Consider the following 23,139-nt stretch of genomic DNA (forward strand, 5'->3'; position numbering starts at 1 on the left):
GCACAATTAAGCAGGATGCCTCATTCATCAAACCTTCATTTTTCTAAGACTTCCATCCTATCAGTCACCAAAAAGCATGTGTTAAGTGGCAACTGTTTCTAGTCTGTTGGCATGCCACATCTGTTGACAATTACAGAGGTGCGTACGACGCCATTCATATCGTGGTATGTGCTTCCCTGTGCCTTGGGTCACAGGCCCTCAGGGACATTTACAAAGTGTGTGCTTTTTCACTGTCCTGGAACTAAAGAGTTTAATTTTGCCTGAGAATGTGTTTATGCACCTTGTAAAGGAACTAGTCATTCTTTTTTGCTTTTCCTTACTACGCGGGGTGTGTGTGTGTTTGTGTGTGTGTGTGTGTGTGTGTGTGTGTGTGTGTGTGTGTGTACGTGCGCACCCACACCAAAGAAAAACCATGCCAGGTAATAAGCACAAAGACTTTCTTTTACATACCCACCAACCTTCCTTGTAAATTGCTGCTTTGGATTTTTATTCATTCTTTTGTTAGTACCATATTTCTTGGCTTCTCTTGGATTTTGTATGTTTTTTTTTAATACTACTTAATTCTGGTTTTATTTCCTCATGTTCTTGGTCAAGATTTGGATCAGATTTTTTCAATATATGTCTGCAATTACAAGTCACTGGGACCCTCTCTGAAGTTATGCCCTCTTTCTTTTGGGTCTCTTCCTGACCTATAAGCATGTTTCATTCTATAATCCATATTTCTAAGGAAGTATTTAGAACCTCAAAAAGCTGAATCTATAAGTCATCTACCCAGGTATTTTATCTCCTGGAATAGTTGGCAATATCCAAAATGTTGACATTTTCTCCTGTTTTTACTTAAGTATTTAATATTGGGTATGCATGATCATAGTAACATAGTTTGAGGGTGTTTTTTGTTTGTTTGGTTGGGTTTTGTTTTTTGTTTTTCATTTAAAAGAGAGGTACTGGAATGCCTGGGTGGCTCAGTTGGTTGAGCATCTGACTCTTGATTTTGACTCAGATTGTGATCTCGTGGTTTGTAGGATTGAGCCCCTCCTCGGGCTCCGCGCTGACAGTGTGGAGCCTGCTTGGAATTTTTCTCTCTCTCTCTCCTTCTCTCTCTGCATCTCTCTCTTTCTCTCAAAATTATAAATAAACATTTTAAAAAATAAAATAAGAGAGGGGTACTGCTTTTGGACATTGTGAGCATATTTTATTAATATTATGAATAATCAAATGAATTCTAGAAGAGCTACCTTAAGGGAGTTACTTAATGGCTAAAAGAAGAACTAAGAGAGAAAGAAGTTGAGAACGAGGTTAAAGTCAATGGTAGTTTCATCCATGGTGGTTAATGGTGTTTCTTAATATTTAAATATCAAGTGTGTTGTAATGCTTAATTATCCTTAATATCTAAATGAATCACCACCATATTGAAGAAAAGAGGAAGTGACCTACAAATTCTTTAGTGTTTCTGGAAGAGGAAGGAGCAGCTTGAGGAGCTTGGAGAATTCTACAGGAGAGAGGAAGTTGTTAGATCCTAGGCTCCCATTTCCTTCAAATGAAGAAAACAGGATGCATGAGCGTGCCTCTTCTCCAACATTAAATTTTGAGTTGGTTTGCTATTAAACTCAAGGGTATGTGAAGGAAGCAATTTTAATTGCTTGGCACTTTAAAAACCTGTTCTACTGTTCAGTGGGTTAGAAATATTTTGAAAATTTGATTGCATTTACAGCCATGCAAATTTACCTGTAATAAATTTCTGGTGTATGCCTAAATAATCTGTCTTCTAGAAATGAACATATAAATGCAACTATAGAATGCTCAGAAGGGAAAGGGAGGCCAGTATTTATTGATGACCTGCATGGTACTAAATGCATTACATTCACTATTTTATCCTCTCTTCTTAATATCCATATGAGTAGATGCTGCTATTTCTATTTTACAGAGGAGGAAACTGAGGCTAAGACCCACTAGGAGCCCCTACCTAACTTGTATGAAGTGCAGTGCAGACCCGCCCCAGCTCTGTTTGACTGCAAGCCTGTTTTCCTTCTCAGCTGTCTTTACATCCCTGGGGTGATGCTGAAAACAGTGAAGAGTGGCAGCTTCTTAATTCACGTAGGCTTTGCAATCAGTGCAGCCTGATTCATCGAAGACACACACCCAGCTTCATACACACAAATCCACTTGGGGCCTGATTTATCTGGATTTGTGTCTAAATTATCCCATATATCAAATAATGCTAGATACTCTCTCCAATTTCTGCCTGGTAGCCAGCTTAAAATGTCTCAAAACTCCCACTGTTCAGAGCAATACTAAGAATGTTGTCTTATGTTAATCAAGTATACACTGTACTGTCTCGTATTAATTAAATTTATGGTACCTAAATCAAGAATCCTTCGGGTTGGCTTTTGAAGCATGCTCTGTCTCTGGCATGGGAAGAGCCTATTTTAAGATTTTCCTACACAAAAGTAAAGAGCCACCATCAGGTATTGTTGAGAGCCTTTTCAACTGATCCCCAAACGTAAGAGGAATCTAGCTTCTCTGGAAGTTTTTAATAAATCTCATTATCTGACCATTAGTCAAATGCCTAGAATATGACATTCCTTCATTATTTTTTTCCACTTATGGTTTTGTTTAAAGGCTCTTTTGATGTTGTTTGCCCCCAGGTAGTGGTAAATGACCATGATTGCTAATAGGCTGGTTTCCACCAGCTAACAACTGCCTCATAAATATTCAACAGGGGCATTCTGTGCGAAGGGCTGGGGAATTAGGTGACCTGCCAAGTCTTTCCACATCTAATATCTATGATAATGGCTGCAAATTACATGGGACAGAAGGAATGGTCTTGCACTGTGAAAAAACGAAGGGAAATCAAGACAGCCTGTGGCTCCTAGCTGCAGTAGTCAGCTGCCTGGCTGAGAACACCTTTCCCAGGCGCTGTTCACTGAGGTTGCTGCCTTTCAACCCTGCCTTACAGCTGAGGGCTAGGGTGTTCACCCCTGCTTAACCACAGTCCTCACCACCCGGAGGAAGAGTTGAGCAGTCTTTTCTCTTTGTTGTAATGGTAATTAGCATTACACCTTGAGTAGTAAATTAAGAAATCCAAAACAGAATTTTAAATTTAAAAGGCTTTCCCACTAGGAATCCAGTTGCATTAATTTTGTGGACTGAAGGTAAACTGAATTAGCTGAGTGTGTGAATTCATTACCTTAGTCTAATCCTCAACATCACAAATGCAAAAGGCTGTCATTAAATTTGAGAACTGACAAGAACTGGGATTTCTCAGTATGAGTGTTGAAAGATTAATTTGAAAAGATCTCACTAAAAAATACAAAAGTTTATTGCTAACGTGGGATATTTTATATTCATAGTCTGTACCTGGTTTTAAAAAGTGCCCCTTTGCAGTACCTGGTTTAAAAAGAAGTGATACATTTAGAGCACTTGATCAAATTTTAAATTGAAATACCTATAGTTATTATTTTGTCCTGGTGATACGTAAGCACAGTTTATAAGATCATATTGGAAATTTCTTTGTCATCAAAGGGTATTTGATTTCCATTTATTAAACATTTTACATCCAAACAGAAGTTAAAAACAAAGAAAAAGAAAGAGAAAATGAGCTCCACCCCCATCCATTCTTTTCAAAATATGATTTCAGAAAAGAAAGTATTTACTCCTTTGACAATATCTCATTACTGTGTATTTGTGGTAAAAATACTAGTGGTAAAAAAGAAATGGTACTAATGAACACAGTGGTAATAAATTTCACGCAAGTCTAGTTAATTTTCACCAAACTAGTTGCCAAGCTGGTAGTGGGGTAAAAATGGTACATATTTCATTTTTGGTCAGTGGCATTTTAATTTTATAAATAGCCATCTACCTTGATTTACACATCTGTAGCACATTTTAAACATCTGTGTCTAAGACGACCATTTGGGAAAAGGAAGCAAAAGGTTCGCTGGCTTCACTTAATACCTGTTGTCTGGTTCTCTGTACTGCATTCAAGTCCCAAATGAGATTTTGTAAAGAGAAATTGTATGCAGTTTGCTTACTTATTATAGAGTGAATAACCTAGGATGGCTTTTTACAAGCCAGCATGTGATTTTACTGACTTTTCAAATGTTATGTAACTGTTGAAGAACTTAAACATCGGTTCCAACAGTGAAAATTAGAATAATTGAGATCAAGCGCTAGAGGCTGATGGTTCTCTTAACTCTGTTACCACAGGAGCCCTTCACTCCCTTGTGTTGCATTTATTAGTTTGCAAGAGATTTTTGCGTTCAGAACATAAGACCTAGTTTTAAAAATGCTCCTTGGGGTTGCGGGGGTGCCTGGTTGGCTTAGTCAGTAAAGCAAGCGACTCTTGATCTTCAGTTCTAGCCCCACATTGGGTGTAGAGATTGCTAAAAACAAAAAAAAAAAACAAAAAAAAATCTTTAAAACAATACTACTTTGAGTAACAGACTGGTTTTTAGCATTATTTTCATCCAACTTGATTAATTTTAGCCATAGATCACTTAAAAGAACAGCTTGATTAAAACTATTAGAAAAGGAATATATTGCATGTAGCTTAGCCATAAAATATAAAGTCCAAGCTATGCGTGAAATAACTTTTAAAGGTAACCCTTCTATGGAAAAAGATAGTATGAGGTGTCTAGGCAGCTCAGTGGGTTGAATGTCTGACTTCAGCTTGGGTCATGATCTCAAGGTTCATGAGTTTGAGCCCCACATTGGGCTCTGTGCTGACAAAGCTGGCTTCGGATCTTCTGCCCCCCTCTCTCTCTGTCTGTCTTCTCTCTCTCTCTCAAAAATAAATAAACATTAAAAAATTTTAAAGATAATAATTTGTAATATTACCACCCCCAAGATACGTAGACAGCCATTGCTATTAAGAGAATCACATTGATTCTGTCTACACTTGCTGTATGTCTGCTTCTTTCCTAAAACCACAGTCCTAGAAGCAATTTTAATGATCCATGATATAATCCTTAGTTTTCCCCTTAAACAAGACCAGACCTAAAGCCATTGATTCTAACATCAGAATGGTCTACTAGATCCTTTTCATTTGCTGTTAGTACAGGGGTATCCCCTCATCCCCCATGAGCATAAGAATAGCAGTTTTGTTACAAGATCTGGAAAAAAAACCACAATGAATCCCTTACTGCTGTAGATGTATTTATTTTGTAGTCATTAAAAGCTAAGAGGGCTCCTTCTCAAATTTTTGCATGATGATTCCTGAATGAAACATTTGCCACTTTTTTCCTTCTCAACACTACCCTAACCCTTATGTGTATTGAACTCAACATCAGTAGGGTTTGGGGGTGTTGATCCTTTCTTTAACTTTGGCCTTTTGCAAACACTTACTTACCCTGGACCAATGGTATTCAAATAATATAATTAAGAATCTCTTGTAAAGCCTGTTAAAAGTACAGATTCCTGAGTCCCATACTAAGAAACACTAATGTAGTAAATCTGGGTTGGGACCCAGAATCTTCATTTTTCTTAAGTTCCCCATAAGTCCCCTTATGACTAAGATGTAGGGTGTCCAGGAACCATCCTTTGAGGAAAGGCAGGGGTTCTGGGTCCTTGCTCATGTGTTCAAACAGCATCGACTTACTGTAACTACCTAAGAATTGCATGATCTAGTCAGTGTTTTCCCAGATTTAATAATGTTATCAGATTCAGAACCAAAGGAATAACAACTGGGCTACTTGGGATGAATAGCAGTTTGGTGATGCTGAGAGCACTCTAGAGTGGGAAGATCTGGGTGAGTTCCAGAGCCCTGTTGATGAAGCTTTTGCAGTGTTGAGAGACTTATTACCATGACTCAGTTTTCTAGTGTATGAGTAGAGATAATCATCTTTGCCTTCTACCCCCATAATACCAAGACTCTGACAAATACAGAGGCACAACTTGTAAAAATAAACTAATTTCTACATGGTCCTGTAGTTATATAAGTAACAGATTTCCAGAAACCAAACACCCATAGAAAACCCAGCATTTTCCTTATGTTTTCTAATAATTTCCCTTGGTTTTAAATGATGGTTTGTAAAACCATCTCCTCAGAGACTTTCTCCTTAACTTTCTACTTTACCTTCATCCCGTCTCAATTCATTTCTATAAAGATATTGAGATGCTATATTACATGTCACATTTCTAAACCACCCTCTAACTGGTACCCTTGGAGATCTTACATTTCCCACACTCAGAACCTAGAAGGTCAACCATATTTGACTCACTGAAAATAACAAACAGCTGCTGAGCTGGCCTAGAATAATGTATGGGATAAAAAGGTTTAACCACAAAAGCCTTCCCAATCATGAGTCAGTGTGTGGGTGCCTCCATATTAGACTTCATGCAAGAGAAAGGAGCTGAGTGCGGGAAAGTTCTCAAGAGATTCTTTGGAATTAGGATTTTTGAAAGGAAACATCCTTGTCCACCCTCACTAGAGTCACCTCTTTCATTTCTTTACCCACCTCATTCTTTTCAAACACTGTGTACACTTCACATCAGACCAGAGTGCCCCAAGAGTCCCTATAACTTCTGCTTTGTCAAAGACCAGAAGGCGTATGCAGTTGAACAAGGCAGGTTTATTACTCATTGCAGTGGGAGAGGACATACACCATGAGAAATCATGGGGCTTCTCAGTCAAAGATGTTAAAAAGGACTTGAGACATTTGGGTTTGCATTAGGACAGAGTTTGAGGTGGGGTCCAAGGAACCAAGGATTTGCTCTAGATTGGGTGTTCTCAGGAAGAGGTACAATTCTGTGGCTGGATATCTTAATCTTATATGCAGGAAGGGCAAACCAGGAAGAGTATGGTTTTTTGCCATGAACATTTCAGGTTCTCTTTGTAGGTGCTGTGTTTTTTTTTTTTAAGATTAATTTTCTGCTTTGCCATTGTTTGTTTATGATTAGTTCCTCTGATCTCGAGTTGCATGCCCCTATCATTTATGAACTTGGGAAGTAGGGATTTAGAAACAGTGAGAAGGGTGAGTAGAGATTCCTCTCCATGAAGCAGTGGGTCAGTAGGGGAATTATAAGGAAGAGCAAGGGGAATGAAATGGTTTTCCAAAGTCTACTCAAGTGAGAAATGGGTGGAATGCATGGATGGATGGATAGATGGATGGATATAAAATATCAGGCCCATCTGAACTTACTACCTTCCCAGATAATCTGCAGTTATCCTGAATACCTCTGGAACCAAAATCAACAAAACACATGATTCCTACCATTTTATGATTTGTTTATGTATGTATTACACCTATATTGACACATAATATTGAAATTATGGGCTGCTAAAATTATGAAGAAAGGCAGTTAATGGTCCAGAAAGTTTTATTCATTCATAACAAAAGGGAATATAGGCAGGCTGAAACTAGTAGAAAACCCATTACCTTTTAAATCTGTCAGAAATCTCTTGTCAGCTGTGGCTATCCTCAGAATCATAAGGTTTTTAAAGCCTATGAAATGTTCATTTTCACATAAACATGAAATGGTGTCAGGGTATGGTGGGGGGAATTCCTGTCCAACAGGTGCTTCTGCAGAAATAGTAGAGAGGGATCCTTCCTCAAGAGGTGTGGGAAGGAATCCAGTTGTGCCCCATGAGTGGCATAGACAACTATGGAGATTGAACTTACACTCGATGCTTATTACCCTGGGCAGAGATAAGAGGAGGGACTCCTATCTGTATTCTTTGTAAGGACTAAGCTTCCTGAGAGGTTAAGCCACCAGTTAGAATATGAAATCTTTAGAGGCACCTGGGTGGCTCAGTTGGTTAAACATCCAGCTTCAGCTCAGATCATGATCTCGCTATTCATGTGTTCGAGCCCTGCATCGGGCTGTCTGCTGTCAGCACAGAGCCCACTTCAGATCCTCTGTCTCCCCCCTCTCTCTCTGCCCCTCCCCTGCTCATTCTCTCACTCTCTCTCTCTCAAAAATAAAATAAGACATTAAAAAAAACCCACTTTGCTTCTACTGGGTATAGATTTGTACATAATCCTTCAGTGGAACAAGAAAAGGAAAATAACTTAAAAAAATAGAATATGAAATCTTTAAGGGAAGCCATTTGTCTGCTTTTTCTTTGCCTTCTACTTTAAATGTAAAGGCTTGTCATAGCCAGTACCTAGAGTTCCATAAGGTATGAGGCTTCATAAAGGTAGGGAATGCCCCCTCCTTTTCCTCTTAGAAGTATGTGAAAGCCTCCTTGCTCCTTTTTTTTTTTTAATTTCTACTTTTTTTCAGAATGAGCATTCTGAGAACAAAACTCTTCTCTGATAACTCTTATAAAACACTTTTGTGCTTGGCCCTCCAAGGATTAAGAATTGGACACATAATTCTCCATTCATTTCTCAAGTGTCAAGAGAGAATTGAGTTTAAAGGCTCCAATTCCCTTGCAGGTTACACTGTCTATCTAGATGAATTAGTATTCAACATGGCTTTGGGAAAATCTCAGATGATTTGCAGTTTTGCAAATTGTTCAGACTCATAATGAAATCTCAGGCTGAGGAAATCACTAAACAGCTCCTGAGCATAAGCTTTTTCCTCTGATGTCCGGACATCTTGGATCAAATCATTCATCTGCCTTCTTTGCCTCATCTATACTCGAAAACAAGGCTGCTTGAAAAAGTCACATACACCACTAACTTGGTGCAAATTCATGGCCTCCAACCTTAGCTGGGACCTCAGTAAGGCCCCCTTCTGTATGTCCTCAGTCAGTTCCTCTCCCAAACTACCACCACTAAACTCTCTGCCACCCTCCATTTCCTTCCTTGCTCAGCAAAAGGCAGTCCATTATCCATCCATTCCCACTCTCCCTTTTGGGTACAATAGGATCTATATTCCTTTTCTTCTCCAGGATTATGTTCTGGGTCCTCTAACTTCTACACTCTCAAGCCCCTCAAACTGGCAATTATTTCTTTTCTATAGTTTCAATTCTCTTCACTAATATTTTCCCTTTAGAATATAGAATATTCTCAAGTCTTTTCCATTTAAAAAAAATGTGAGCACCTTCACATAACTCCATGGCCCTCCAGGTCTTTTTCTTTGCAGCCAAGCATGTCACCAACCACTGACTCCTTTTCTCAACTGCAGTCTGAATTGCACCTGAAGCAGTCCACCAAGACTACCCATCCAAGGACTCATTTGGTTTTTGGCCAAATCAAATGGGTCCTTTCCTTACTTGATTTTCCTGAAGCATTGACACAGGTGAGCCCCATGCACATTTTAAAACTCTTTACTTCTTTAGCTTTGATGCACTTCTGTTCCCTGATTTTGCACCGCCTTCTTCCCTTTCCTTTTCAGGTTCCTCTCTGTGTGCTGGTCTCTTAAGTGTTAGTATGTGATAGGGTATCATGCTTGGATTCTTCTCTTCTTATTGAACTCAGTGTCCCTAAAAGATAGCTCTGGAAGTTCCCAAGTCTATATCTCTGCGTGTTAAAATCCATGTAGTCAACATTACCATGTGGATGGTCAGTAGGTACTTAAACTCAACATGACCAGAGCTGAACTTTGATCCCGTTCTTGTTCCAGTCCACCTCTAGGAATAGAAAATTATCATCCTAGGGGCGCCTGGGTGGCTTAGTCGGTTGAGTGTCCGACTTCAGCTCGGGTCATGATCTCGCAGTCTGTGAGTTCGAGCCCCGCGTCGGGCTCTGTGCTGACAGCTCAGAGCCCGGAGCCTGTTTCAGATTCTGTGTCTCCCTCTCTCTCTGACCCTCCCCCGTTCATGCTCTGTCTCTCTCTGTCTCAAAAATAAAATAAACGTTAAAAAATTTAAAAAAAAAAAAAAAAAGAAAGAAAATTATCATCCTAGTCACACAAACCTAAAAGCTTTGCATTGACTTAGACCTTTCTTCCTCATTCAGCCCTTTCCACTCAATTGATTCCCAAGATATGCTAATTCTACTTTCAGAATGTAGCCTTTTCTCTATTCATTGTGCTATTACTTTAGTTAAGGCACTAAAACTTTCTCATTAGTACATTGCTTCTAGTTATCTTCTTAAAATGTGGCTTCCCATTGCTTTCTAGGCAAACTTCTGAGCATGGCATATAATGTCCTTCATAACCTGCCACCTGCCAAACTCTGCAGCCTGCTCTCCGACCAGATTTCCATGTGGACGTTTACTCCAGCATAACACCCTACCAGAAGTTCCTTCAAAACACCAAATTATCTCACAATTCTTCCTTTCATATGCTGTTCCCTCTGCTTCTAACATTACTTCTTTCTAATCCTTGTGACTGACTTCTTATCTTTTAAAGCTTAGTTCATATACTAACATCTTAACGTGCTCATTCAGGAAATGTTAGTAATCATTATGGCTGATTGGCACCCATTCTTTATATTCTCCTAGCAAACCTTTAACATAGTGTTAATCATACTATCTGTATATATGATATATATACATATATATTCATAAATATACTACTAAATATTTACTATATATTACTATATATATAGTAATATAACATATTACTATATATTTAGGAATATATATAGTAATATAACATATTACTATATATTTAGGAATATATATAGTAATATAACATATTACTATATATTTAGGAATATATATACACCATACATATTCCTATATATTGCTATATACACCATATATATATACTATATATATTATATATACACCATATATATTACTATATATTACTGTGTGTGTATATATTCCTATATATATATAGTAATATATAGTAATAGGCCTCTTAGTTTTCTTACCACCTAGTTCTGAACTCCAGCCATTTTGCTTTTACTTTATCTCACTTACATTACCAACCTGGACCCTAAAGGCATTTGGGTTTACTATACCTGTTTAAAATAACAAATATTATCAACAATTTTCTAGTGAAATTATGGTGGGGGTTGTAGTGATGATGATTATATTTATTGAATACTTACTATATGGTAGGCACTTTCTAAATGTTTCACATATATTATCTTACTTTAATCTCATTTAATGGATGAGGAAACTGATAATGAGAGAGGTAATTACCTTAGCCAAGTCATATAGCGTATAAGTATTGGAGTCAGGATTTGAACACATGGAGTACTAGCCTAGAGTACAAAAAAGGCAGGGTAAATACTTTCCACGTACTTCATCAACCTTATTCCATTTATTACTCTTTGAGAGAGAAAGCCTGGGAAATCAATTCAAAATACTTATTATATATCTCCAATTGATCCTTGAACCACACATGTTTGAGCTGTGTGGATCCATTTATACATGAGTTTCTTCCCATAAATACAGTAGATTATAAAACACCATAAATATATTTTCCTTATGATTTTCTTAATATCATTTTCTTTTTTCTAGCTTACTTTATTGTAAGAATACTGTACATAATCTGAATAACATACAAATTATGTGTTAGTTGACCATTTACATTATTGGCAAGGCTTCCAGTCAATAGTAGGTTATTAGTGGTAAAATTTTTGAGGCAGCAAAAGTTGTATGCAGATTTTCAGCTGCAGGGGGTTTGGAACCCCAAACCCCCACCCCTCATTGTTCAAGAGTGAACTGGACTTTGTGATTGAATTAGGCCTTTGAATAAAATATAGCCCTTCCTTTAAGTTTACCACCTAGAAAGGGAAATAAGGTATGAACATACCTTAATAAGTAGACAAGGTGGGTGATGGGTATTGAGGAGGGCACCTTTTGGGATGAGCACTGGGTGTTGTATGGAAACAAATTTGATAATAAATTTCATATTAAAAAAATAAGTAGACAAAATATGATAAATGATAAAACTGACAAGTGCTATGGAAATCGAAAATAACTTGCTATTTATTTGATATCTTGCATGTGGAAATGCTTCATAAATTGCATTTGATTTAGTATATACATATACAAATGTGCACCCACATTTTCTAGCAATCCCCATTTTCCAGTCCTGCTCTCCTTCAGGAATCAGAGGGTTCAATGTCCCTATAACTAACACAGAATCCAATGGTTTCTGTATTAGTTAGCATATGTAATGTTGGCAGCTATAACAAACAGCCCCATCACAATGACTTAACAAATAAACATTAGTTCTCGCTCATGACACAGGCCAGTGGGGATCAGTGTTTGGGAGGGGATGTTGTATACTACACAGTTATTCAGGTAATCAGACTTTTTCCATCTACTGGCCTTGATGTGCCCTAAGACCTTAGACACTTAAAGTCTTCAAATGACACCTCTGTACCTCTGTATTTGGTCAAACAATGAAGGGGGAGAGAGAGAGAGAAGGAGGGAGGGAGGGAGGGAAGGAGGGAGAGAAGGAGAGAACTTGGAAGATTATAAGAGAGGTTTTTACAGCCAGGCTTTGAAGTAGCACATGTGACCCCTTCCCAAAAGCCATTGTCCAGGACTAGTTGCATAGCCCTGTCTAGGTGTAAGGAAGCTAGGAAATGGAGGCTTCTTGTGTCTCCAGGAGAAAAATGGTTTGGTGAACACATAGCATTGACTCTATCACAGCCTTTATCCTCTTCATTATTCCAGTTATTGTATTTTTAAAGTTTCTCTACTCTTCTCTCTCAGATATCACTGGGGCCTCATAATAGATTGGTGGAGAGAACTTGGAATACACAAATAATACAGTCTTCCCAACTTTGCACTGCCCACTTTTTTATTTTATCATTTTCTGCAGCTGCTTTCCATTCAATTCGGCTATAAAACATTAATGAGGCAATCACTGTCCTAGGTCCTAGGGAGTCAGTCATGGACAAGACAGTCTGTGCTCTCAAGAAGCTTAGTGTAGTGGGGCCAGTCATAACATCAATTTTAAGAGGCCTTCTCCAATGCCTTTTTCCCTCCCAGACTGCTTCTGGGTTCTTGAGAGAGAAGGTGTATTTCCCTCTCCACACCAGCTCTAGACATTAGCTCTCTATAGAAAATTTTTCTTGTTCCTCCAGGGTCATTATGTTTTTAAAGATCTTTGAGAAACATCTCTAGAATTAATTTTGAGAGATAAGTCTAGATAGCATTACCCAGTGTTATACCCCTGCTTAGTACTAAGATTCTCTTTAGATTGTGTCCTAAGGCATGACACAAATTCACTGTGTTCCTTGGCACAAGGTGAGCTCCTATACTATCTGAGTGCATCTGGCTGTCCTCTGGAGGAAGTTTGATCTTAAGTAGCTAGAAGAGTTGGCAAGAGTCCCTTCACCTGTCCTCAAATAGGGAAAAGGGATATTTATGCAAATCAGGTCCTAAAACAGCCATTGGTATCTCATGATTCTTCAAGGGAGACATGCAAACTAACTCTATAATAACATGAGGTGTGTGTGTGTGTGTGTGTGTGTGTGTGTGTTTGCAAAATTCAAGGAGAAACTTTATGGAGGAAACTGCCTTAGGCACATTAAATATATAAGTTTAATTTAACACAGAAACCAAGTATTTTTTAAACCAAGTTTTTAAAACACCCGAGACACTAAATTTCCTATGATGAATTCTCTGGAAGAAGTCCTAAAGCTCGTTCTCTGATCACTTCCTATCCGACTTGGAAGGGAAAGGTGTTTTGTTTTGGTGAGTTCAACTCCACCCTTGTTCATTTTGGTTATAATAAAAAGTCTTAAAATATGTTTTTCTGAGCAAGTGATTTTTCCTAGTTCTAAATTCTCACCACCCTTGAAATGTTGTAAGTACAGCTCCAGTTGTCCTCAAGGAAAAGATCAAAGGAAGGAAAAAACATATTAATGAGCACAATAATTCAAAACCTCTTAAAATGTTGTTCCCATGTGTAGTGGGTCTTTCCGGGCATATCTCTGAGAAATGGATATTTTGGATCTTGATTTTAGCATATACAGGAAACCAATCCCCAGGCATTTCCCCCTTACAATTCCTTTACAAGTTCTCGCTTAGAGAATTCCAAAAGTACCTTACTCAATGGTAATGTAGATTTCCCAGTGTTAAAAAAATTAGAGGAGAATGGAGTGAGTTGGTATCTCAAGTAAGTTTACCTGTCTAGTCACCTGATATTAGCTACCTATATACTTACACCACCAGGGCACCATTCATTAATTTAGTGATAAGCTACACAACATTGAAATTACATTGCTCCTCCATAGACAGAGAAATCACAAGTGGAGTTACCATTGCAAAGGATCTTAAAAATCTAGATGTAAATACTAAAAGCAGGAACCCCAGCTGTAACATAAACTCCACAAGAAGAAGCCTTATTCACTGAGGAATCTCTAGTGCCTAGGTAGTACTTGGCATATTGTAGACCTTCAAGAATTAGTTGTTTAATGAATGGACATCAAACAGCATGGAGGAATATATCAATAAGTATTGAAAACGTAAGCTTGGAAGGAGTTCAGCAAGAATAGCAAAAATGTATAAAGATGGCAGAGATGAGGAGAGCCATGAGGAGTTGTAGACCTCAAATAGGTGGAGGTGAAGGGGAGGCAGTCTGAGCTAGGAAAAAAGAAGAGAGAAGTAGCAGAGGGGGGGAATTCTCATGGGGCAGTAGGGAAATGGGTTTATCTCAGGCCAGAGAATCACATGGTGATGTAATAGAAACCAGGCAGATCAGGCATGGGAGTATGGACTTAGTCACAGTGTTTGGGGTTTGTGTCCTAGCTCTGCCATTTATTCAGTAACCTCACTTAATATCTATAATTTGGGAATAATGCTGTAGAACATATATTAAATAAAAATCAAGGGGCACTTGGGTGGCTTAGTCGGGTAAGCGTCCTATTCTTGACTTTGGCTCAGGTCACGATCTTGCTGTTGTGAGACTGAGCTCCATGTGGGGCTGTGCCCTGGGCATGGACCCTGCTTAGGATTCTCTCTTTATCCCTCCCTCTCTTCCCCTCCCCCAATTGTGCTCTCTCTCTCTCTCTCTCTCTCTCTCTCTCTCTCTCAAATAAGAGAATTTAAAAAATTATTTTAAGTCAAGTAGGGGTGCCTGGGTGGCCCAGTCCATTAAGCATCTGACTCTTGATTTTGGCCCAGGTTATGATCTCATGATTCATAAGCTCAAGCCCCCTGTTGGGCTCTGTACTGACAGCATGGAGTCTACTTGGGGTTCTCTCTCCCTCTGTCTCTCTCTCTCTGCCCATCCCCTGCTCATTCACGCTTTTTCTCTCTCTCAAAGTAAATAAACATTTTAAGAAATCAAGTAGATATGATAGATTAAACAGTTGCAAACTTGAGCTATGTAAAAGATGGTATTATTATTATTATTATTATTATTATTGATGAAAACAATATTCTGGGTAGCCTTTTGATTCTGCTGGTTTTCTTATAATGGGAAACTTGATTGATAGAATGACACCACCATATGTGACTGGGAAGAATAGGTAAAAAGATAAAACCTAGTGATTGCCTATTGGATACTTTCAAAACAAGTGAGAAAATTCTTTTAACATTCCTAAGTAAGTTTTAGAGGTGATTTTAAAGTTAAATTTGTAATTGATTTAAATTATTATGAATTGTATGCATTCATTTCACAGAATTATTATGTGGGAAGTAAAGGTCCATTCATTCACTGAGCTGACAAAGAACTTTATTAGAGTAATACCCAACAACACTTGTGTTAAGGAATGTTAGAGCTTTATTGTCTTTAATGATTCTTGGTGCATATAATATTCCTTATCTTCAGAGAACTTGATGGACATTTGATTTGAACTTCTTGTCAAATACATTCTTAAAGTCATTGTTTTTCAGTATGCTTAGAAGCAAAAAGTAAGATTTGCTGGTTGTCAGTTAGGAAAACTATGGAAGAAGCAGAAGTGAAAACTGCATATTCATAGCATATAGTTTCAGAGATGATGGCATGGTCTTCAATCTGGGCAGTGTGCTCTTCCCACAGCTAATTGTTTTGAAGTTTTCAGCAAATGCACAGCACTCCTGCAACTCCCCTATTCTGAGTCCAAAGCTGACATCACTTAATCAATCACACATTCTTTCCAGCTGAGTCTTGATTTGGCCATTAATTCTCTGCCATCTAGGGTTCTAGAAGTCAGTTCCAGGAGGTCAAAGTTGGCACAGGCAAAATGAAAACTTACTATCCTGGAGTAAAGGTTGGCTTTACAAAGTTTCAAAGAAAGAAGCCCCCTTATCACTGCTAATGGCCTGCAAGTATGTAAGTGGGTATTAGTGCACGTGATTAAAATACACAGATGCAAGCCTTAGATGAAAGTACTGTCTTAGCCTTCCTTCCCACATATTGCTTTCTTCATTTATGTGGCCCTATTTATTCATTTGACTGGTGATTCTCTCTCTCTCTCTCTCTCTCTCTCTCTCTCTCTCTCTCTCTCTGTCTCTCTCTCTCTCAGATATTGGATGTTAAACAGGGGGAAAGGTATATAAACCTACTTCCTGCTTTTCTCATCTAGCTGTGTGAATCAGTCAAATCCTGTTCCCTTTTATTTATTTATTTTTTTACTTTCTTTAGTGTTTTTATTTATTTTTGAGAGAGAGAGAGAGAGGGAGGGAGAGAGAGAGACCACGCACAATCGGGGGAGGGGCAGAGAGACAGGGAGACACAGAATCAGAAACAGGCTCCAGGCTCCGAGCTGTCAGCACAGAGCCCAACGCAGGGCTCAAACTCATGAACTGCGAGATCATGACCTGAGCTGAAGTCGGTCGCTTAAGCGACTGAGCCACGCAGGCGCCCCTTAAATCCTGTTCTGTTTTAGAATCAGTGTGACCATTTGAGCTTTTTGTTTGTTTTGAAAATTAAACTGCACTCAAACTGAAAAAAACTAAGAAGGATGTGTTTCTTTCTGGGTTTTCAAAGCCACTCCCAATTTCAAGAAAGCTGCTGGAGGAATTTCTTGTTGTCTCAATTCTGATAGAAGTTAGAAGCTAAGAAGACCTTAAAAGTGAAACACCTAATTCCTAAATTATCCTCGTCCAACCAGCAGTCCTGTTTGAGTTAAGTTGCCCTTTTCCAGAAGCACAGAGGGGAAGAGGGAAGAGGTTCTGTGATAGGAAAAGTGGGTGAGGCCAAGGTTCAACCTCAGTATCCTGCGTGTGGCTGTTCCCCTCTGTTCAACATATAATTGAGGGACAGCTGCTCTGCGACACTGGTGACACATGTCCTTTCACTTACCTCCTTCCACTCACCATCCCAAGAATTAAGACTCTGGTGTTTTTAGTCAGAACCTGATTTCAGGCCCAGAAGTACCCGAGTTCAGGTATTAGCTATGATTTGAAGTTCTAAACCTCTCTAAATCTCAGCTTCCTTGTCCAGAAAATGAGTAGATTAAAAATAGTCCCTTAAGGGGCACCTGGGTGGCTCAGTCAGTGAAGTATCCAATTTCAACTTGAGTCATGATCTCAGAGCTCATGGGTTTGACCCCCCGTTGGGCTCTGTGCTGACAGCTCAGAGCCTGGAGCCTGCTTTGGATTTTGTATCTCCCTCTCTCTCTGTCCCTTCCCTACTCACTCCCTCTCTCTCTCTCTCTCTCAAAAATGAACATTTAAAAAATAATTTAAAAATAGTCCCTCAAAAGGACTTCTGGGGAGGATTAGGCTAGAAGATCCGATAGAATTCCCAGCACCATGCTTAGACATCGTAAGGGCTGAATGAATATTACCTAATTTACATACTATTATTATCACCAGTACTGCTTAGCTGACTGTTTCCTGTCCCCTCTGTAACATATTACCACAAATTTAGTGGCTTAAAACAACACAGATTTCTTCTCTTACAGTTGTATACATTACATATCAGAAATCAGTTTTCACTGGGATAAAATTAAGGCATTAGCAGGGATGTTTCCTTCTGGGGGGGATCTGAGGAGAAAACACATTTCCTTACCTTTTGTGGCTCCTATTACCTCGTGACCCTTCCTCCATCTGCAAATCGCATCAGTATAATCTCCGCCCTCCCATTATATCACCTTCTTCCCTGACTCCTATATCCTTCTTATAAGGACCTTTGTGCTTACATTAGATCCACCCAGATAATCCAGTATAATCTCCCAATCTCAAGATTCTTAACTTCATCACATCTGCAAAATTCCCTTTTGCCATATAGAGTAACATTCATAGGTTCTGGAGACTAGAATGTAGACATCTTTGAGGGCTGTTTTGCAACCTGCCACATTGACTAATCAGATTACTAAACATCATTGGGATAATTTGTTTCATATTGCTATGGTGCAGAGTCGTGAGTATAAACTCTTGAGGACATGAGAGCTTGAGATATTAACCAAACAAACTGTTTAGAAAACTTAAGAGTTTTTTCTGTAATATCCACTCTCTCCTTTTCTTTCTACTTAGGAAAAAAGGAAGATGCAATTCAAATATGTAAAGTAGGAGAACAGTACGATCCTCAAATGCAGATATACCTGGGTTCATTTGTCTAATTCCACAACCTGGTAGCTGGCTGGGTTACCTTGGGGTACATTCCCCCAAAATATTCTCTGAGACAAGGATTTGAGATAGGTAGTTTATTTGAAAGGTGATTCCAAGAAGCGCTGATGGGGACTGAGGAAATGAGTCAGAAAATGGAAGGAAGCTAATAAACAGTATGTTATTGAGCAGGCGACTCCTGTAAGCCTCTGAGTGAACTCTGGGATCTGGGAGACAGTAGAACATGCCTCAGAGGTAGCCAGTTTGGAGGACGAAGCTTTCATCATTAGCCAAGGGCTGATCCAAGGGCCATCATCTCCAGGACTTCTAGCCTGCTCCACTCCCTGAGAGATTGTTTGTAGTAGGATGCCGACACCTAGTGAAGAATGCTGAGTGTCATGGGGCCACAAATGGGGCACTGACCACATCTGCTGACATGACTTCTCTGAACTTTAGTCCCTGCTCTGAAAACTAGGGACAATGCTACTGACTGCAAGGATTCTGTGAAAATTAGCAATCCTGCGTTAAAGTACCTAGTAGTGTGTCACACATGATAATGGCTCAACAACTGGTAACTCTTAAATAATGATAATAACAAAGGTTTCCCTTTAGTTTCTGCTTATAAAATTCATTTGCACTTGGAAAGATCCCTCAATGACTTCTGAGCCTCAGATTTTTATCTCTAAAATCAGAGAGGAAGGTAAATGTTATAGTTTACCATCCATTGCATATTCCCAGGATTAGTAATCTGATTCTGGTTTGGTTTTCCTTGTCCTTTGACACTAGAATTTCCCTCTGGCCTCTGTGTTTGTGATTGTCAACTGACCTGGACTGATTTGGTCATGGATGACCCTCAGTTTCTTCTTGGTAAATCTTGGTAGCCTCTGAAGAAGTTTTGAGGTAAGGGTTTCCTACTTAGCTGATAACTTCACTACTAGGTCACAACGAACAGAAATCTCAGGCAAATATATAAACACATATAAAACATCTACTCAGTAAACACTTATTAACAAATAAACCCACACACAGAGTTCATGTGACCATTTCTATAGACTTGAGTCTGTTCTAGCACTCTATAGTTTTGGTGTTCTGACCCCAAATTTGCACAGATTATTCACTGAGGCCATCATGAAGATTCCAGGGGCAGGATCTGGACACCCTTGTGGCCAGTATCATCAGAAATCCAGGATCTTCCGGTGCTCGTTGCTGGGCATAAGACTATTGAGAGATTTAGCCAGGACCATCATCCCTCAGGCTAAAGGCCACAGGCATAAATGAATTCTTATGCCTTTGTGGAGCAAGTGTGGGGAGTGTCCCTAAAATATTTCTGCCAATCCACATATAAATAAAATGAAGAGTTTCAATTTCACTAATGAGAGCCCATTTCTAACATTCACCAAGCTACATGACAGACTATTAATTTCATCAATGAAAAAACCCATTAGTGACTTCCAGTTATGTTAATTAGCAAAGCATTGCTTATGGATTGAAATAAAAAGACAAACCTGTGTAGCTAACTGGAAAGACCACCCGTATGTTGTGCTTTCTTGATTAGAATGAACCCAGTACCTGGTTATAGCCTAACCTAAGTAACAGACACATAGGATCACACTGCACATATTGACCTATTCTTTTATTGTAGTAAAATATACATAATGTAAAACTTACCTTTTTAACCATTTTTAAGTGTGCTATTCTTTAGAATTTATGTTGTTATCCATCACCACCATCCATCTCCACAACGTTTACATCTTCCCAAACTAGGTACCCATAAAAGAATAACAATAACTCCCCATTCTATTTTCTCTGTGAAGTTGACTACTCCAGGTCCTTCATGTAAGTGGAGTCATGTAATGTTTTTCTTTTTGTGTCTGCCTTATTTTACTTGGCATAATGTCTTCAAGCTTCATGTATCTTGTAGTATGTGTAAGACTTTCATTTCTTTTGAAGGCTGAATAATACTCCATTGTATGTATATACCACACTTTGTTTATCTATTTATCCCTCAATGGACATTTGAGTTGGTTCCACCTTTTGGCTATTATGAATAATGCTGCTATGAACATTGATGGACAAACCTATTCTGAAGTATTTTAAAGGAAAGTACAGACATAACAATCTGCTACTTTTGTCAGGAACCTAAGAAATTAAGCATATAACATGAGCAGAGTATTGGCTAATCCTTAGTTTTATTGCAGTTTAGTAAAGCACTTGTAACTTCTTCACTACCCTAGTACAACAGAAAACATTGGTTTTATGAATCTTCAAAATAAGATTTTGGAAGAAAACACTTTGAAACTCCTGATTTGGTATCATAAGACTGATTTTATATTTCATTTCCAAAATAGCTTTTAAAATATCATTCACTCTATGGTTATTTAATTTCCTATATTGTACTTTTATTCTGCCAAAACCACATGAATTTCCACAGCTATTCGGTAATTTTGTTCGGTTTCCAGGATGCAGTTGCATAAAACCTTATATTTTGTGACCTCAACCTTTTCATCTGTGAATGATAAAACATTCCCTCATCTTCCTCACCATTGGAACAGTGAAATAGTTTATATTTCATTAGCCTTCTTCTGCGAGACCATGAGGGTGGAGAGTGTCTGTCCTGAATTCTGATGGTAGCCACAAATGAACTGAGTTGGTTACGTATCAGCAGGGACTGGAGGTTTAGATTTTATGCAGGAGAGATTGCTTATTTCCCCAATTTATATGCATGTGTATATGCGTTTATAAAATCAAGGATGCCAAGGATTAGGCATTGTGCTTCTTTACAGGGTACACCTGCCAGAAGGCACCTGTCCAGACTTCTGGATCTTTCCTTGGTATGCTGGGAAAGAGGTGGTTTTCCTAAGTGATGAGTTCCTGGGTTCTGCCCCTATCTCTTCCAGTGATAAACTTCAAGGCCTTGGAAAAGTTGGCCTTGGACTTTTGATCATGCATTCATTAACATATTTATATTGAGCACCTGTACATCAGGCACTCTGCCTGGTGTTTAGGAGATCTTGGTGAATGAGACAAAGTTCCCTGCTCTCATGGCACTCAGATTCTAGAGCTGTTCTTGATATGATAGCCACTAGCTGCATGTGGTTATTTAAATTAAAATATAAATTAAAATTAATTAAAATTAAAAATTCAGTTCTTTAGTTTCACTAGCCACATTTTTTTCTTATACTTTATTGTCAAATTAGCTAACATGCAGTGTGTACAAGGTGCTCTTGGCTTTGGGAGTAGATTCCCATGATTCATCACTTACGTACAACACCCAGTGCTCATCCCAACAAGTGTGCACTAGCCACATTTAAATTGCTCAACAGATCAAGTGCTACTATATTAGACAATGTAGATATAGAACATTCCCATCATTGAGGAAAGTTCTATTGGATGATGATAGGGGAAGGACAAATAATAAATAAGCAAACTATAAAATATTAGAAGGTGGCAAGTGCTATGGAAAAGAGAAAAGTAGAGAAGAGTAAGGGGAATTAGGAGTGCCAGAGGTAGTTAGAGATAGGCTGTGGTATTAAACAGGGTTGTCAGGATAAGTATTTCTAAGAAGATGAGATTTAAACAGATTTGAAAGAAGTCGGGATATTAGTTAAACATATAACTAGGAGAGGAGCATTCTAGTGGATTGAACAGTCAGCACAACGTGCCAACTCAGGAACATGCTTGACATATTCCAGGTACTACAAGGAGACCAGTGTGGCTGGAGCTGAGGGAGCATGGGAGAGAATGTGAGTAAGATCAAGGACTAGAGAATATAGGGCTAGATATGACTTTGGCTTTGACTCTGAGTGAAATAGGGAAACCACTGCAGAGTCTTGAGCAGAATGACATGGTCTGTCATATTTTTTTTTAATTTTTTTTTAACGTTTATTTATTTTTGAGACAGAGAGAGACAGAGCATGAATCGGGGAGGGGCAGAGAGAGAGGGAGACACAGAATTGGAAGCAGGCTCCAGGCTCTGAGCCATCAGCCCAGAGCCCGACACGGGGCTCGAACTCACGGACGGCGAGATCGTGACCTGAGCTGAAGTCGGACGCTTAACCGACTGAGCCACCCAGGAGCCCCTGGTCTGTCATATTTGAATGGTGTCACACTGGTATTGAGAATAGTCCAAAAGCGAGAGCCATGAGAAGGCTATTGGAGTAGTCCAGGCAAGAGGTGATTGGAGCTTGGACCAGGGTGCACTAGCAATGGAAGTAGTGAGTAACGGTCATGTTTAGGATATATTTTGAATGTAGAGCCAATATGATTTCTTGATAAGTTACAAGAATAAAAGATCATTCCAATGAACTTTCAAGTTTTTTGGTTTAAGCAGTTGGGAGTTGGAGTTGACATAAACTGGGATGTGGAAGCCTGTGATTAGAGCAGCTTTGGAAAAGAAGGAGTTCCTCTGGGGACATGTGAAATCTGAGATACCTACTAGACATCCAAGTGGAAATGTCAGGTAGAGAGTACGAAGCTAAAGAGGTACAGGCTGGAGAAATCATTTGGAAATCATCAGCAACATAGCCATGCATTGGATGGATCATAAGGACTGAGCCCTGGCAGTTCTAGCATTAGGAGGTTGGTGATAAGATAAAAGGAGGAATCAGCAAAGAGGTGAAAAAGAAGACATTGAGATTTAACCAGAGAGAGTGGAATCTTTGAATACAATGAAAGAAAGTATGTTGAGGAGGAGGAGGGAATGATCCCTATGTCACATGCTGCTGGAACACCAAGTAAGAGGATTGAGAACCAATTGGTAGATTTAACAAGGTGAAGTATTGGTGACCTTGACAAGAGCAGTTTTATTAGATGGTGAAAGCAAATACATGGTGCAATAGATAGTGATGACACAAATGTGTTT

General features: G+C 38.9%; 1 protein-coding gene across 8 annotated transcripts in view; it reads left to right on the forward strand.

Annotated features, from left to right (window-relative positions):
* The window catches only part of CPQ (carboxypeptidase Q), a 558,393-nt gene that overhangs the window by 402,526 nt on the left and 132,728 nt on the right, over positions 1 to 23,139 (forward strand). Inside the window, exon 8 of one of the 8 annotated variants that reach the window (XM_058698650.1) lies at positions 21,971 to 22,044. The exons of 6 other annotated variants lie outside the window; for them this stretch is intronic. In XM_058698650.1, coding sequence (XP_058554633.1) covers positions 21,971 to 22,029 — 59 coding nt within the window. In that variant the 3' untranslated portion in view covers positions 22,030 to 22,044. Of the gene's footprint in view, positions 1 to 19,064; positions 19,175 to 21,970; positions 22,045 to 23,139 lie in introns of those variants that run through there. One more of the 8 variants, XM_058698648.1, reaches the window with a different exon arrangement.

The sequence above is a fragment of the Neofelis nebulosa genome, chromosome 14 (assembly GCF_028018385.1).
Source record: "Neofelis nebulosa isolate mNeoNeb1 chromosome 14, mNeoNeb1.pri, whole genome shotgun sequence".
NCBI lineage: Eukaryota > Metazoa > Chordata > Mammalia > Carnivora > Felidae > Neofelis > Neofelis nebulosa.